Below are 17,720 nucleotides of genomic sequence, written 5' to 3' on the forward strand. Positions count from 1 at the left end.
CCTGGGTTTAAGCGATTGTCCTGCCTCAGCCTCCCGGGTAGCTGGGATTACAGGCATGTGCCACCACACCTGGCTAATTTTGTATTTTTAGTAGAGACAGGGTTTCTGCATGTTGGTCAGGCTGGTCTTGAACTCCTGACCTCAGGTGATCCACCCGCCTCGGCCTCCCAAAGTGCTGGGATTGCTGGTGTGAGCCACTGCGCCCAGCCTAATTTTTGTATTTTTAGTAGAGATGGGTTTCACCATCTTGGCCTGGCTGGTCTTGAATTCCTGACCTCATGATCCACCCACCTCAGCCTCCCAAAGTGCTGGGATTACAGGTGTGAGCCACTGCACCCAGCCCCTCATTCTTTCCAGGCCCCGCCGTCAGTCCACTGCAGCCGAAGGTACTAACAACAGAATGATTACCCATGTCCATTCAACTTGATATTTGCCTTGTTTTCTTGGTTACCATTTTCTCTGCATGATTCTCCTCAACTTTAATGTGGGTTCCTTGAGCATGGGCACTGTGTCCTCCATCTGTGTTTCCTATAATACCAATCATACTGCCCTCCATGTTTTAGTCGTTCAATAAATGTTCAGGGCCGGGCATGGTGGCTTATGCCTATAATCCCAGCACTTTGGAGGGCTGAGGTGGGCGGATCTCTGGAGTCCACGGACTTCGAGATGAGCCTGGGCAACACAGTGATACCCCGTCTCTACAAAAAGTACAAAAATTAGCCAGGTGTGGTGGTGCACCCCGGTGGTCCCATCTACTCAGGAGGCTGAGGTGGGAGGATTGACTGAGCCTGGCTGCAGTTAGCCAAGATCACACCACTGCACTCCAGCCTGGGTGACAGAGTGCGACTCTGTCTCAAAGAAAAGAAAAAAATGTTTGGAAGCTGATATGTGATAATTCTAGTAACCATAAGTATAACACCCCAAACTGTTGACCCTTGACCTTGCCTTATTGCAGAATTTATTGTTCAAAATACTCTCAACTTGGCTGAGTGAGTTTTGTTTGTGGTTTCTTACAGGGGCTACTGTTCCCGTAGACAAAGACGTCTTCGAAAAACACTGAACTTCAAGATGGGGAACAGACACAAATTCACAGGGAAGAAAGTGACTGAAGAGCTTCTGACTGATAATAGGTATTGACTGCTCCGTGCTAGTTGCAAGTTACATCTTGCTAATACATTTATTAAACAATGACATGTGCTAGACTTCATGCCAAACCTTTTAATTATCTCTGGTGACTCTTAGCAGCTCTGTGGGATGGGCATTGTTTACTATTTCTGCATTCTAAGGCAAGGAAACTGAGGCTCAAAGAGGTTCAGTAGTTTGTTCAAGAACTGTGTTGGGGCTGGGCACAGTGGCTCACACCTATAATCCCAGCACATTGGGAGGCCAAGGCGGGTAGATCACCTGAGTTCAAGACCAGCCTGGCCAACATGGCAAAACCCCATCTCTACTAAAAATATAAAAATTAACTGGGCATGGTGGCGGGCACCTGTAATCCCAGCTACTTGGGAGGCTGAGGCACAAGAATTACTTGAACCCGGGAGGCAGAGGTTGCAGTGAGCCAAGATTACACAATTGCACTTCAGCCTAGGCAACAAGAGTGAAACTCCATCTCAAAAAAAAAGGAGGGGAGGGTGGGATTCACTCTCTCAGCTTTGGAGCCCCCCTCCCTCTGTCTCTGTACAGGGAAGCTTCTTCCTTCTCCCTTCCTTCTTGCCTATTAAACTCTGCTTTAAAAAAAAAAACAACTGTTGGGATGGCAAATGTTGACGTCAGTGATTAGAATCTAATTGATTATTAGGTAAGGTTTCTAGAATGTAAATTTCAGTGTCTGAAACTAGATGCATATATCAATATATCTTTTTTTTTTTTTTTTTGAGACAGAGTCTCACTCTGTTGCCCAGGCTGGAGTGCAGTGGCCGGATCTCGGCTCACTGGAAGCTCCGCCTCCCGGGTTTATGCCATTCTCCTGCCTCAGCCTCCCGAGCATCTGGGACTACAGGCACCCGCCACCTTGCTCGGCTAGTTTTTTTTGTATTTTTTTAGTAGAGACCGGGTTTCACCGTGTTAGCCAGGATGGTCTTGATCTCCTGACCCCGTGATCCGCCCGTCTCAGCCTCTCAAAGTGCTGGGATTACAGGCTTGAGCCACCGCGCCCAGCCCAGTATATCTTAATGTAATTGAGTGTTGTGCAATTTCTGTTTGTTTGTTTGTTTGTTTGAGACAGAGTTTCACTGTGTTGCCCAGGCTGGAGTGCAGTGGCTTGATCTTGCCTCACTGCAACCTCTGTCTCCTGGGTTCAAACTTCTCCTGCCTCAGCCTCTCAAGTAGCTGGGATTACAGGCACATGCCACCATGCCCAGCTGAGTTTTGTATTTTTAGTAGAGACAGAGTTTCACCATGTTGGCCAGGCTGGTCTTGAACCCCTAACCTCAGGTGATCCACCCATCCCTGCCTCCCAAAGTGCTAGGATTACAGGCATGAGCTACTGCGCCCGGCTGGTGTCTAGAACTTCACAGTTTTCTAGAAGAGTCCTGTATTTCAGTGCTGAATACACTAGTGCTGGCATTTGCTGAAGAATTTTTAGTCTGTCAAGCAACATGTAGTGAAGGTCTCCAGGTATTCCTCACACTTATGGGCCAAATTATGTTCCTGCCACCTTTTGTGTAAATGAAGATTTATTGGAACCCAGCCATGCCCATTCACATAGGTATTGTTTATAGCTGCTTTTGTGCTACATCAGCAGAGTAGTTGTGACACACTAGATATAGAAAGAGAGGAGGCATGGTCCTTGAACCTTATTGACTTTCATCTTGTTGAAAGATGTTGGTCAGTGCAAACCAGGGAATGCTACAGTAAAAGTGCCATGTTGTGTATCATTTGCTGTTCAGCATTCTGAAGCCTTGGAAGGGAGACTTGAACTTGAAGGCTCTTGACAGGGAAGTCAGTAAGCCTGCGTGGGGGAGGCTTGACCTTGAAGGATTTTCGAGAGTGAAGAACATTCTGTGTCGGGGAAAGCAGCATGACCTGATATCCGTGCATGCAGTCTAGGAACTGTAAAGTTCTGGACACTTGTTAGCTGCTACTCAGGCAGTGAAAAGGCTGTGAGCTTGGTGTGTACAGTCAGAAAACTAGAGCCTGGAGACCATAATAGGATGCAGCAGCAAGATGTAGTGATTAAATCTTAAATCTCATGAGAACCAGTTGGGAGAAATCTGGACTCTCTCCCTTTTTTTTTTTTTTTTTTTTTGAGACAGGGCCTCACTGTCACCCAGGCTGGAGTGCAGCAGTGGGATCATAGCTTACTGCAGCCTTGAACTCCTCCTGCCTCACCCTCCTGAGTAGCTGGGACTATAGGCATGTACCACCATGCCCAGCTAACTTTTCTCTTTTTTCTTTTGTAGAGATGGGATCTCGCTATGACCAGGCTGGTTTCAAACTCCTGGCCTCAAGCGATCCTCCCACCTCGGCCTCCCAGTGTACAGGGATTACAGACATGAGCCGCTACACCGAGCCTGGACTCTCTTATGATAGCAAGATCCTTTACTCTGAAGAGACAAGGTTAAGCTGAAGTTTAAGACAGATTGATCAAGGCAGTAAAGAAAGATTCACCGGTATAATAATAAAGTAATTAACGAACTTACTGAGCACTTAGTAAGTGCCCGGCTCTAGTCTAAATGTGTTATTTGTATTACTACATGGGAGAGTGGTGCACAGAAAGGTTCGTACTTTGCCCACAGTCACACAGCTAGTAAATAGTGGCACTGAGATTCTATCCCAGGCTCTGGAGCCCTTGTTCATCACCACTTTAATATACTTTTTTTTTTTTTTTTTGAGATGGAGTCTTGCCTTGTTGCCCAGACGAGAGTATAGTGGTGTGATCTCAGCCCACTGCAACTTCCGCCTCCTGGGTTCAAGCGATTCTCCTGCCTCAGCCTCCCAAGTAGCTGGGATTACAGGCGCATACGAACACACCCAGCTAATTTTTGTATTTTTAGTAGAGATGGGGTTTCACCATGTTGGCCAAGCTGATCTCGAACTCCCGACCTCAGGTGATACGCCTGGCTCAGCCTCCCAAAGTGCTTGGATTATAGGCGTGAGCCACTGCGCCTGGCCAATATACTGCCGCTTAAGGACTTTTCTAACTGGGTTGAGATGAAGGAGGTGTTGATTCAAAGATGAGGCCAGATTGTGTGCCTAGACTGTGTCTGTTTGACAAAATTCAGAAGGGATAGGTCACGATTCTGGATTTACCGAGTTTGAGGTGGTAGAGGTTTTTCAATGAGATACGTCTAGCAGATGATGAGAAACCTGAGATTGAGCCCAGGTTGCGAATAGAGATACTGGTTTAGTCATGGCTGAGAATATCAGAAGAGTTGTTTTGAGAGCGGCAAAGGAGGGAGAGTATAAAGAAAAGCCAAGAAGCAGAAGATTACACCTCAGAGAATACCTGGGTCTGATGATGGCCTTTACTGTCTCCCCGCTTCTGTCTCTGGTCTAGATACTTGCTTCTGGTTCTGATGGATGCTGAAAGAGCCTGGAGCTACGCTATGCAGCTGAAACAGGAAGCCAACACTGAACCCCGAAAACGGTTTCACTTATTATCTCGCCTACGCAAAGCCGTGAAGCATGCAGAGGAATTGGAACGTTTGTGTGAGAGCAATCGCGTGGACGCTAAGACCAAGTTAGAGGCTCAGGTTAGTGCCTTAACACTCAGCTTGTTTCGTTGTGGAGATGAAAGACGCTTTAAAAAGCTACAGTTAAACACAACAGAGTTTCTTCAGGTTAGAAAGCGATAGTCAGGAGAGGAAAAAACTTTCTGAACTTGCTTTTAACAGGTGAAGTTAGCATGTTTTGTTTATCAGCTCTTGATTTTTTTATCCTTTTTTTTTTTTAAATTGGACAATGCTTCATTCCATAAAAGAGTGAGTATTGGTTTTTTGTAACTAGCTGTAACTTTTTTTTTTTTTTTTTTAAGACGTAGTCTCGCTCTCACCCAGGCTGGAGTGCAGTGGCGTCATCTCGACTCACTGCAAGCTCTGCCTCCCGGGTTCACACCATTCTCCTGCCTCAGCCTCCCGAGTAGCTGGGACCACAGGCGCCCGCCTCCATGCCCGGCTAATTTTTTGTATTTTTAATAGAGACGGGGTTTCACCGTGTTAGCCAGGATGGTCTCGATCTCCTGACCTCGTGATCCGCCCGCCTCGGCCTCCCAAAGTGCTGGGATTACAGGCATGAGCCACCACGCCTGGCTCTTTTTTTTTTTTTTTTTTTTTGGAGACAGAGTTTTGCTTTGTTGCCCAGGCTGGAGTGCAGTGGCGCAATCTCGGCTCACGGCAACCTCTGCCTCCCAGGTTCAAGCAATTCTCTTTCATCAGCCTCCCAAGTAGCTGGGATTATAGGCACGCGCCACCACGCCTGGCTAATTTTTGTGTTTTTAGTAGAGATGGGGTTTCACCATGTTGGCCAGGCTGGTCTCGAGCTCCTGACCTCATGATCCACCCACCTACCTTGGCCTCCCAAAGTACTGGGATTAGAGGTGTGAGCCACCGCGCCTGGCCAGCTAACTAACTTTTTAAGAAAGGTCGTGTTGTATATAGATGAAAGCTTACAATCTTGTACCTGGAAAAGTTCACAAAGTTAAGAACTTTTTTTGGAAATGAATTTTTTAAAAAAGAGGTGGTAGATATTGCAAGGTTTTATTCAACTTCTGATGCTTATGTTTTAGCCCAGAAAATGGTTGTTAAGTAAAATGAAGAAAACAAGTTTCCTTCTTTGAATTTCTTTCCTGGGAAGTGAATGAACCATAACAAATTGCCTATGTATCACCTTTTATTGGTTAAATACGTATTTCGCTTTAAAAATCAACCTGTGATTAATATATCCATATTCTTTGGGTTGTTTGTTTTTTAGAAACAGAGTCTCACTCTGTCCCAGGCTGGAGTGCACAGTCATGGCTCACTGCAGCCGTGAACTCCTGGGCTCACGTGATCCTCCTGCCACGGCCTCCTGAATAGTTGGGACTAGAGGCGCACACCACACCTGGCTCTTTTTTTTTTTTTTTTTTTTTTTTTTTTTTTTGAGACAAAGTCTAGCTCCATCGCCCAGGTTGGGATGCAGTGATGCTGTCTCGCCCCATTGCAACTTCCGCATCCCAGGTTCAAGCAATTCTCCTGCCTCAGCCTCTCGAGTAGCTGGGATTACAGGCACCCGCTGCCATGCCCAGCTAATTTTTTTGTATTTTTAGTAGAGATGGGTTTTCACCATGTTGGCCAGGCTGGTCCCCAACTCCTGACCTCAGGTGATCCATTCACCTCGGCCTCCCAAAGTGTTGGGATATAGGCCTGAGCCACCACGCCCGGCCACACCCTGGTAATTTTTTAAAATTTTTGGTGGAGACGAGGTGTTGCTATGTTGCCCAGGCTGATCTCGAACTCTTGAACTCAAGCAGCCCTCCTGCCTTGGCCTCCCAAATTGCTAGGATTACAGGTGTGAGCCCCCACGCCCAGCCCATATCCATGTTCTTTTTCTTCTTCTTTTTTAAAATTTATTTTTATTTTCAAATTTTTTTGTAGAGGCAGGGTCTTGCTATATTGCTCTGGCTTGTCTTGAACAGTGGGTTCAAGTGATCCTCCCACCTCGGCCTCCAAAAATGCTGGGATTACAGGTGTGAGCCACTGCACCTGGCCCATATCTATATTCTTGATATCAAAGTTAGAAGCTAATAAAGGAAGATTGAGTGGGAGCACTGGTTTGCTGTTGAAGCAGTTCCTCCTCTTCCATCTCCTCACAGGCTTACACAGCTTACCTCTCAGGAATGCTGCGTTTTGAACATCAAGAATGGAAAGCTGCCATTGAGGCTTTTAACAAATGCAAGTAAGTCCTATAGTCCAAAGGCTGTGGCCAGTTTTAATTATAGGTAGTCAAATTTAAGCTGCAGATCAGGTAGTGGATTGTTTCTGTGAAAGTGAGGGTGACTTTTCTTTCCTATAGAAATGTTGATGACTCTCTTTCATCCTTAGAACATGCCAGTTAGGGTAGTTGGTAGGAGAGCTTCAAAGGGCCGTAATTTGATTTTAGTCACTGTGTTCCCCATGAGTTTTTCATATATATGGCTAATGTAAAACTTGGCTTTTCTTTTCTCGCAGAACTATCTATGAGAAGCTAGCCAGTGCTTTCACAGAGGAGCAGGCTGTGCTGTATAACCAACGTGTGGAAGAGATTTCACCCAACATCCGCTATTGTGCATATAATATTGGTGAGAGCAGGGATCAAGGCATTATACTCAACTTGAACATTGACAGGTGGCCTACTGGGAGCTCATTTCAGAGAGCCTAGAGAGTTGATGTAACTTTCTTCTTCCCTTGCCTCCATCTTTGCCCTGAGTTTTGGTTGATGGCAAAAGCAGACCTGTTGAAGCCAGCCCTGCCCAAAATTATGGAAGATGGTTCTGCCTCTGTGTCCGTCCTGCTATGCTGTGTACCCCTGAAGAGCAGTCTTGAGTCTCCGGCTGAGTTCATTTTTTACCTTTTTAGAGCAGTTTTAGGTTCACAGCAAAACTGACAGAAAGATACAGAGATCCATGTAACCCCACCTCCCCACATTCATAGCCTCTCCCATTAACATCTTCCCCCACCAGAGGGGTGCATTTGTTACAATTGATGACCCTTTATTGACACACCATAATCTCCCAAAGTCCATAGTTTACATCAGGGTTCATGCTTGATATTGTACATTGTATGGGTTTGGACAAATGTTTCATGACGTGTATTTACCATCATATACCATACGGAGTATTTTCATCCCCCAATCAATTTCATTCTTTATAAAAGACTTGTCTTCAGAGAACAGATTGTACTGCAGATTCATTGAAGTAGAATGTGGAGGGGGAAGAGCTCTTTAAGTCTGAATTGAATCTAGTGATTCTCAAGGAAACAGGCCAGACCCTTGAAGATTTTCCTGTCTTTCTCTCTCAGGGGACCAGTCAGCCATCAATGAACTCATGCAGATGAGACTGAGATCTGGGGGCACTGAGGGTCTCTTGGCTGAAAAATTGGAGGTAATCTAGTATGCATATTTTTGTGAAAAGTCTTTGGACAAAGTCCAGAAGAAGGAGTAATTCATAATCCCCTAGGGATATTTGATGTTAATATATAGATATTTATATCTGTATTAGCAAATATCTACATTTGCTAAAAGTTTGAACAAAAAAACTTTTTTAAATTAATACTTCATTCAATTTTTTTTTTTTTGAGACCGTCTTACTCTGTTGCTCAGGCTAGAGTGCAGTGGCGTGATCTCAGCTCACTGCAAGTGATCTGCCCATCTCGGCCTCCCAGAGTTCTGGGATTACAGGCATGAGTCACTGTGCCTGGCCAAGTATTCAATTATTTAACCTCATTACATTTATTTTCTAAGCAAGTAGTATAGAAAAAGCAAGAAATACAAAAGATTGGGGAAAAATATAAACCACATGGGTTGCCACTTTTATTTGTTTATTTATTTATTTATTTTGAGACGGAGTCTTGCTCCGTTGCCAGGCTAGAGCGCCATGGTGCGATCTCGGCTCACTGCAAGCTCCGCCTCCCGGGTTCAAGCAATTCCCCTGCCTCAGCCTCCCAAGTAGCTGGGATTACAGGCGCCCACCACCACGCCTGACTAATTTTTTGTATTTTAGTAGAGACAGGGTTTCACCATGTTGGCCAGGATGGTCTCAATCTCCTAACCTCATGATCTACCCGCCTTTGCCTCCCAAAGTGCTGGGATTACAGGTATGAGCCACTGTGCTCAGCTTATTTATTATTATTATTTTTGAAACAGGGTCTCACTCTGTTGCCCAGGCCAGAGTGCAGTGGCTTGATTTTGACTCACTGCTGCCTTGACTTCCTGGTCTCAAGTGATCCTCCTGCCTCAGCCTCCTGAGTAGCTGGAACTACAGGTGAAGATTACCATGCCCAGCTAACTTTTTTATTTTTATTTTTTTTTGGTAGAGACAGAGTCTTACTATGTTTCCCAGTCTGGTCTCATTCTTGAACTCTGGTGCTCAAGCGATCTGTTCGCCTTAGCCCCCCAAAGTGCTGGGATCACAGGCATGATCCACCTTACCCAGCCATACACCATCATCTTTTGATGGCTACATGGTACTCCATTGCATAGAAGTCTGTTTTATTTAACCATTCATTGTTGTGCATTAAGTGGTAAATGGTATTACCATGAATATCCACGTCCTCAGATTTTGCACACATTCTTGATTATTTTCTTAGGATAAATTCCTAAAACTGGAATTAAATGGTTTGGAAACTTTTGATACGTACTGACAAATGTCTTTAAGTTTCTACTGATTTGCATTTCTGCTTGCAGTGTATACAGATATGCTTTTCTCCTGACATCCTTACCAAACCTCACTGTTACTCTTTTTAACCTTCCGTTATGTCCTTTTAGTATTTGAATTTCTATAACTAAAATATATGATACCAGGGAGAAATTTAAAACAAATAGATATTGGTGGCCAGTGGGGTGGTTCACACCTGTAATCCTGGCACTGTGGGAGCCTGAGGTGAAAGGATCACTTGAGCCCAGGAGTTTAAGACCAACCTGGGCAACATAGTGAGACCCCACCTCTAAAAAAAAATTTTTTTCAGAGGCCGGGCATGGTGGCTTACACCTGTAATCCCAGCACTTTGGGAGGCCAAGGCGAGCAGATAACCTGAGGTCAGGAGTTCGAGATCAACCTGACCAACATGGAGAAACCCCGTCTCTCTACTAAAAATACAGAATTAGCTGGGGGTGTTGGTACATGCCTGTAATCCCAGCTACTTGGGAGGCGGAGGTTGCAGTGAACCAAGATCATGCCATTGCATTCCAACCTGGGCAACAAGAGTGGAATTCCATCTCAAAAAAAAAAAAAAAAAAAAAATTTTTTTTTTTTTTTTTTCTTAAATTAGCCAGGCATAGTGACATACAGCTGTAGTCCTAGCTGCTCGGGAGGCTGAGGCATAGGGATCACTTGAGCCCAGGAGTTTGAGGTTGCAGTAAGCTGTCATGGAGCCACTGTACTCCAGCCTGGGCAACAAAGCAAGACCCTGTCTATTAAAAAAATATTGGACTGGGCGCGGTGGCTCACGCCTGTAATCCCAGCACTTTGGGAGGCTAAGGCGGGCAGATCACGAGGTCAGGAGATCGAGACCATCCTGGCTAACACAGTAAAACCCCGTCTGTAGTAAAAATACAAAAAAATTAGCCGGGCGTGGTGGCGGGCACCTGTAGTCCCAGCTACTCGGGAGGCTGAGGCAGGAGAATGGCATGAACCCGGGAGGCGGAGCTTGCAGTGAGCTGAGATTGTACCACTGCACTCCAGCCTGGGTGACAGAGTGAGACTCCGTCTCAAAAAAAAAAAAAAAAAAAAAAGGCTGGGCACAGTGGCTCATGCTTGTAATCCCAGCACTTTGGGAGGCTGAGGCAGGTGGATCACTTGAGGCCAGGAGTTTGAGACTGACCTGGCCAACGTGGCGAAATCCCGTCTCTACTAAAAATACAAAAATTAGTTGGGCATGGCGGCATGTGCCTATAGTTCTAGCTTCTCAGGAGGCTAAGGCACAAGAATTCCTTGAACCTGGGAAGCGGAGGTTGCAGTAAGCCTATATTGCGCCACTGCACTCCAGCCTGGGTGACAGAGCAAGACTCTGTCTCAAAAAAATGAAAGAAATTGGTATATACTCTACTTTATATGGGGTATAATATGTTGGTTATACAAAGAGACAAATGATAGATTCCGCTTATTTTCACCTCCATCACTTATATCCCCGGTTAAAGCTTTAACTTTTTCAAACTGCTTTTCAGGCTTTGATCACTCAGACTCGAGCCAAACAGGCAGCTACCATGAGTGAAGTGGAGTGGAGAGGGAGAACGGTTCCAGTGAAGATTGACAAAGTGCGCATTTTCTTATTGGGACTGGCTGATAATGAAGCCGCTATTGTCCAGGTGAGGAGGAAGAACTTGCTGTGCTGTCTTCTGTATGTGTCTGAAGGTTGTCCTGTGTGTTTAAGATGTAGTGGCTCGTTGTTATTCAGTTCTAACAAAACAAACATTTAATGCCGTTTGGGATTTGGTAAGTCCGGAGATGTGCCTTATTTAATAAAATTATTTTGAAAACTGAGTTTATAGAGGAATTCTTAATGTCTAGAGGGCAAAGAAATTGACAGCAACAGTCATCAACATAAAAATGGGAAGCATTAGAGGCTGGCTTTAAAGTAAGGGGTCACATTTGGCCCAGCAGGTGGTGCAGCAGCTTAACTGTTATGTTCCTCAAGTCTCTCTGACATGTTTTCATAACCTCCTAGCCCTAAAGGGTTCACCTCTTAGTCCTGGGGCTTTGCAGGATAGCCTGGTTAAACCAGAATGTCTTGTTTTGTGTGTGGTGTACATGTAAAATTCGCGCAAAGCTGTATCACTTGATACTGCCTACTGACATAGTTACTTGTTTGTGGGTGTGAACAACCAAATGCATCCTAAAAGATAAGACATCCTGGTGACCTTTGTATGAGGTAGACAGCGATGGCGGCACTTTTTAGAGCTTCTTTCTTTCTTTCTTTCTTTCTTTTTTATTTATTTTTTTTTTTTTTTGAGACGGAGTCTCGCTCTGTCGCCCAGGCTGGAGTGCAGTGGCCGGATCTCAGCTCACTGCAAGCTCCGCCTCCCGGGTTCACGCCATTCTCCTGCCTCAGCCTCCCGAGTAGCTGGGACTACAGGCGCCCGCCACCTCGCCCGGCTAGTTTTTTGTATTTTTTAGTAGAGACGGGGTTTCACCATGTTAGCCAGGATGGTCTCGATCTTGTGACCCCGTGATCCGCCTCCCAAAGTGCTGGGATTACAGGCTTGAGCCACCGCGCCCGGCCTAGAGCTTCTTTTCCACATAAGTTAAAGGATATCTTTAAAAAAGCAGGCTGCTGACAGTCTATTCCCTCATCAGGGAACAGTGGCATTTCCTAAGACTTCATAGTAATCTTTTGCACCCTGAATAATGTGTATATGGGTTGGGGGGGGCGATGTTTTGTTAATGTGTTGATGAACTGGCCTAAGCATCTAAACTTTTCAGCAACTTGCTCCAGAATGGCTACTTTGGGTTGGAGGCAGCTTTCAACAGCTGACGAGTTGATGTGTGTCCTTGTCTGTGTTTCATATTGCCTCTCTCATATCCCTTTTATTTGCTTAAAGGACAGAAGTCCTGAACAGTACTATAAAGTCAATTTTTCCTTAAACTGAAAGGCTTTTCTTGAGACCGTTCTATTGGCACTGTTGTATGGTGCTACCTCCTCTGGACAAGGGCTCTGGTAGCAACTATTTAGATTATGTGATTGGGTTAATGCTTTGGTTTTAAAGTGATCAATGCTGGAAGAAAGAAACCACTTCAGTCCTCAGTTCAGTGCCAGACAGCAGAGACAGTGGGGCAGGAATTCTGACTTGAAGAGGAGTTGGGGGAGAGAGATCCATAGGGGCAAGTTAAATGAGGGCTCTTTCAGAGCGGGGCTACAGACACGTACCAAATAAAGAACAGGAAAAGCTAGCATTTATTAAGTAATTTTGAGAAGTTACTGCTGGCATGGTGGCTCATGCCTGTAATCCTAGTGCTTTGAGAGGCAGAGGCGGGCAGATCACTTGAGCTCAGCAGTTGGAGACCAGCCTGGGCATCATGGTGAAACCCCATCTCTACAAAAAAAATACCAGAAAATTTAGCCGAGCCTGGTGGCATTCACCTGTAGTCCCAGCTACTCAGAGGCTGAGGCAAGAGGATCACTTGAGGCTGCAATGAGCTGAAATCACGCCACTGTGCTGCAGCCTGGGTAACAGCGTGCAACTCTGTCTCCAAAAAAAAAAGGAAAAGAAAAAAAGAAAGTTAATAACGCTTAAAGTTTAAATACACATTTTTTTTTTTTTTTTTTTTAAAGACAAGTCTTGCTCTGTCGCCCAGGCTGGAGTGCAGTGGTGCAATCTTGGCTTACTGTAAGCTCTGCCTCCCGGGTTCATGCCATTCTCCTGCCTCAGCCTCCCGAGTAGCTGGGACTACAGGCGCCCACCACCACACCCAGCTGATTTTTTGTGATCTGCCCGCCTCGGTGCCCCAAAGTGCTGGGATTACAGGTGTGAGTCACCACGCCTGGCCTATTTGCCTGTTTTTAATTGGATTATTTATTTATTTATTTATTTATTTTTGAAGTTGAGTTTCTTGTCTATATTTTGGGTATAATTTCAGTGTCTCTTAAGCTAGCTGGTACTGATATTTTACCTCCTTCTAGGAACTGGAATGCAAAAATTTGGTAGTCCCAGGTTATTGCTTTCCTGTAGAGGTTTTTATGATATTTAAATACCAAAACAGCAATTTACTGAAAAGTCTGGAAGGAAGAAATAATACAGGGAGATAAAATATTAGACTGAAAAGACTTGAGCTCAAAGTTAATCAGCTGCCAAAGTCCAGTTGCAAAATCCTTAGTCTCTGTAGCCAAGCTTTAAGTATTGACATCCTTAGTATTATCTTTTTTTTTGAGACAAAAGAGTTTTGCTCTTGTTGCCCAGGCTGGAGTGCAATGGCATGATTGATCTCAGCTCACCGCAACCTCTGCCTCTTGGGTTCAAGTGATTCTGCTGCCTCAGCCTCCCGAGTAGCTGGGATTACAGGCGCCCGCCACCACGCCCAGCTAATTTTTTTTTTCTTTTTTGAGACGGAGTCTTGCTCTGTTGCCCAGGCTGAAGTGCAACAGTGCAATCTCAGCTCACTGCATCCTCCACGTCCTGGGTTCAAGTGATTCTCTTGCCTCAGCCTCTGAAGTAGCTGGGATTACAGGTGCCTGCCACCACGCCCAGCTAATTTTTTGTATTTTTAGTAGAGACGGAGTTTCATCATGTTGGCCAGGCTGGTCTTGAACTCCTGACTTTGTGATCTGCCCTCCTTGGCCTCCCAAAGTGTTGGGATTACGGGCATGAGCCACTGCACCTGGCCTAATTTTGTATTTTTAGTAGAGATGGGGTTTCTCCATGTTGGTCAGGCTGGTATTGAACTCCCGACTTCAGGTGATTCACCTGCCTCAGCCTCCTAAAGTGCTGGGATTACAGGCGTGAGCCACCGCACCTGGCCCTTAGTATTGTCTTTATACTTTATCTCTATTTTTCTTTCTCTTTCTTCCTTCCTTTTTTTTTTTTTTTTTTTTTAAGAGACAGGATCTTACTTTGTCACCAAGGCTGGAGTATGGTGAGGCAGGCATGACTCACTACAGCCTTGACTTCCCAGGCTTAAGCAATCCTCCTGCCTCAGCCTCCCAAGTAGCTGGGACACTGACACTTGCCACCACACCCAGCTAAGTGTTAAATTTTTTGTAGAGACAGGATCTCTCCTTGTTGCCCAGGCTGGTCTCAAACTCCTGGGCTCAAGCAATCCTCCTGCCTCAGCCTCCAAAGTGCTGGAATTATAGTTGTGAGACACAATGCCTGTCCTAATTAATTTTTTTTTTTTTTTTTTTTGAGATGGAGTCTTGCTCTGTGGCCTGGGCTGGAGTGCAGTGGCCGGATCTCAGCTCACTGCAAGCTCCGCCTCCCGGGTTTACACCATTCTCCTGCCTCAGCCTCCAGAGTAGCTGGGACTACAGGCGCTCGCCAGCTCGCACGGCTAGTTTTTTGTATTTTTTAGTAGAGACGGGGTTTCACCGGGTTAGCCAGGACGATCTTGATCTCCTGACCTCGTGATCCGCCCGTCTCGGCCTCCCAAAGTGCTGGGATTACAGGCTTGAGCCACCGCGCCCGGCTGTTATTTTTTGTAGAGATGGGGGTCTCACTGGGTTGCCCAGGCTGGTCCCAAATGCAGGCTCAAGCAGTCCTCCTGCCTCAGCCTCCAAAGTGCTAGAACTATAGGCATGAGCCTCTGCACCTGGCCTAATTTTTAATTTTTTGTAGTGATAGGGTTCTTACTATGTGGCCTAGGCTGGTCTCAAACTCCTGGTCTCAAGTAATCCTCCCGCCTTGGCCTCCTAAAGTGCTGGGATTGCTCTTTTTTTTTTTTTTTTTTTTTTTTTTTTTTTTTTTGAGACAGAGTCTCACCCTGTCACCCAGGCTGGAATGCAATGGCATGATCTAGGCTCACTGCAACCTCCACCTCCCAGGTTCAAGCGATTCTCCTGCCTCAGCCTCCCGAGTAGCTGGGATTACAGGCATGCACCACCACACCTTGCTAACTTTTGTATTTTTAGTAGAGACAGGGTTTCACCATGTTGGCCAAGCTGGTCTCGAACTCCTGACTTTGTGATCCGCCCGCCTTGGCCTCCCAAAGTGCTGGGATTACAGGCGTGAGCCACTGTGCCCGGCCTATTTTGTTTTCTTTAATGCTTGATCACTCCTGATTTGTCACTAGTTGCATTGAGAGGTTATTTTTAGATAGCTCTTTCTGCAGGGAGGACAGATTTTAAATATCTGCAGGCTTGGTGATTCTTTTTTTATTTTTGAGACAGAGTTTTGCTCTTGTTGCCTAAGCTGAAGTGCAGTGGCACAATCTTGGCTCACTGCAACTTCCACCTCCCGGGTTCAAGCAGTCTCCTGCCTCAGTCTCCCAAGTAGCTGGGATTACAAGCGCCCACCACCACGCTTGGCTAATTTTTTGTATTTTTAGTAGAGACAGGGTTTCACCATGTTGGCCAGGCTGGTCTCGAACTCCTGACCTCAGGTGATATGCCTGCCTCAGCCTCCCAAAGTGCTGGGATTACAGGTGTGAGCCACAACGCCCAGCCTAGGCTTGGTGATTCATATCCTCAAGTTGTGGTTAATATTTTAATTTTTGAGTAGAAGAGAGATCATTTATCTTTTTCTTAAGAAAAAAAAATATATATTTATGTATATTTGTATATTCTCATGTGAGATTTGTTTTCTTCTTTACCAGATTTCCATGTGTTTTTTCCTAAACCTCACTGGGCTGGGTAAGGTTTGATTCTTGTGCCCATAGTAGGGGCGTGGTTGGGAATGTGGTCAGACTTGCCTTGTGTGTCTCTTAGTCATACTACCACCTTCCAGCAATTTCCATAGACAAGTGAAAACAATCTGAGAATGTGCATTTTAAAGCAGGAGGTCTGTATCTCAGGACACACCACAGCCTAGCTCAGTTTCCTCTGCACCAGTCAACTTTGAAACTGAGCCTAAGGAGAGAACCTGAGACTGCAGAAAAGCCCATCCTGAAGGTTTCAAGTTTTGTAAAAGTTTACTTAGGATTGATTGATTCATTTGGACTAACCAGTAACATATTACTTCTGGGCTTAAGATTTCTCTCTGTCATAGGCACACCCGGGAAAAGGTCTAGTCAGACCACAAATTTTTGTACAGGGAGTTTGCCACTTGTGTTTAAGAGCACATTCTGGTTGGTCCAGTGGCTGGTGGAGAAGGTCAGCGTACAGGTGGCCAGGAGTCCTGCCTCTGCGTGTTGAGATGAGTTTCTTATTCCACCGTCCTTTCAGGAATCATCTTAGCCTCGAATATAGATTGATAGAATAAAAGTGTAAATAGCAAAATATATTGAAGGCTTCCTGTTTGGGGACATTTTGCCCTGCCCAGGGAGAATCATGAAAGCTTCTCCTTCAGAGATTAGTGGTCTGAGTCATTGCAGTGTGGGAGTCTTAAGAAAAACACAACTGACTTAAGTCCTGCCCCTCAAATCGACTTTTTCCTTCATTGCTTTTTAAGATATTTGCAAAATTCCCAGTGGGAACTTAGAGCTTTGTGGGAGCAGTGGGGAAGTTTGCTGCTTTTGGCATCTTGATGTAGAGGCTTAGTTAAAGGGAACAGAAGAAATATGTGGCAATCAGGAGGTTTTTTTTTTTTTTTTTTTTTTTTGAGACAGAGTCTCGCTGTGTGGCCCAGGCTGGAGTGCAGTGGCCGGATCTCAGCTCACTGCAAGCTCCGCCTCCTGGGTTCACACCGTTCTCCTGCCTCAGCCTCCTGAGTAGCTGGGACTACAGGCACCCGCCACCTCGCCCGGCTAGTTTTTTGTATTTTTTAGTAGAGACGGGGTTTCACCGTGTTAGCCAAGATGGTCTCGATCTCCTGACCTCGTGATCCACCCGTTTCGGCCTCCCAAAGTGCTGGGATTACAGGCTTGAGCCACCGCGCCCAGCCGGCAGTCAGGAGGTTTTAAACTTGAACTGTACCCTACCGACAGGAAAAGAGGCAAATCCTGTGTAGCTGGTAAGACGAAGTTTGCTCTTTTCTTGAATGCCTGTTGCCCCAACCACTTAACCCCACCTATCTGAGAAGTGTGTTGGTGGCATGTTTGTTGGATTGGATGGAATTAAAATGGGCACTGTAGCTCATCCTTTCTGCTGAGAACATGGCTGTGGTATATGTGTGTTTCTATTTTGTTTTTGTTTTTGTTTTTTTGAGACAGGGTCTCACTCTGTCACCCAGGCCGGAGTACAGTGGCACAATCTCAGCTCACTGCAACCTCCACCTCCTGGGCTCAGTTGGACCTCCCACCTTAGCCTCCCGAATAGCTGGGACCACAGGCATGCACCACCACACCTGGCTAATTTTTTTGCATTTTTTGTAGAGATGGGGTTTTGTCATGTTGCCCAGGCTGGTCTCGAACTCCTAGACTCAAGCAATCCTCCCACTGCGTCTGGCACCATGTGTGTTTCTTAAGCGGTGCCAAGTCCACGTGTTTTTTTTTTTTTTTTTTTAAGTTCTGGGATACATGT

The 17,720-nt window shown here is 45.6% G+C and overlaps 2 protein-coding genes across 4 annotated transcripts in view; one reads left to right on the forward strand and one right to left on the reverse strand.

The window, feature by feature from the left end:
* Positions 1-17,720, reverse strand: part of UBALD2 (UBA like domain containing 2) — a 468,792-nt gene that overhangs the window by 207,429 nt on the left and 243,643 nt on the right. The window lies entirely within an intron of this gene.
* SRP68 (signal recognition particle 68) overlaps positions 1-17,720 on the forward strand; it is a 42,680-nt gene that overhangs the window by 5,847 nt on the left and 19,113 nt on the right. For both annotated transcript variants that reach the window (XM_050764259.1, XM_050764260.1), the window contains 6 exons: positions 1,017-1,130; positions 4,502-4,697; positions 6,794-6,876; positions 7,149-7,258; positions 7,977-8,059; positions 10,840-10,980. In XM_050764259.1, the coding sequence (XP_050620216.1) occupies positions 1,017-1,130; positions 4,502-4,697; positions 6,794-6,876; positions 7,149-7,258; positions 7,977-8,059; positions 10,840-10,980 (727 nt within the window). The remainder of the gene's footprint in view (positions 1-1,016; positions 1,131-4,501; positions 4,698-6,793; positions 6,877-7,148; positions 7,259-7,976; positions 8,060-10,839; positions 10,981-17,720) is intronic.

Source organism: Macaca thibetana, chromosome 16, assembly GCF_024542745.1.
Source record: "Macaca thibetana thibetana isolate TM-01 chromosome 16, ASM2454274v1, whole genome shotgun sequence".
NCBI lineage: Eukaryota > Metazoa > Chordata > Mammalia > Primates > Cercopithecidae > Macaca > Macaca thibetana.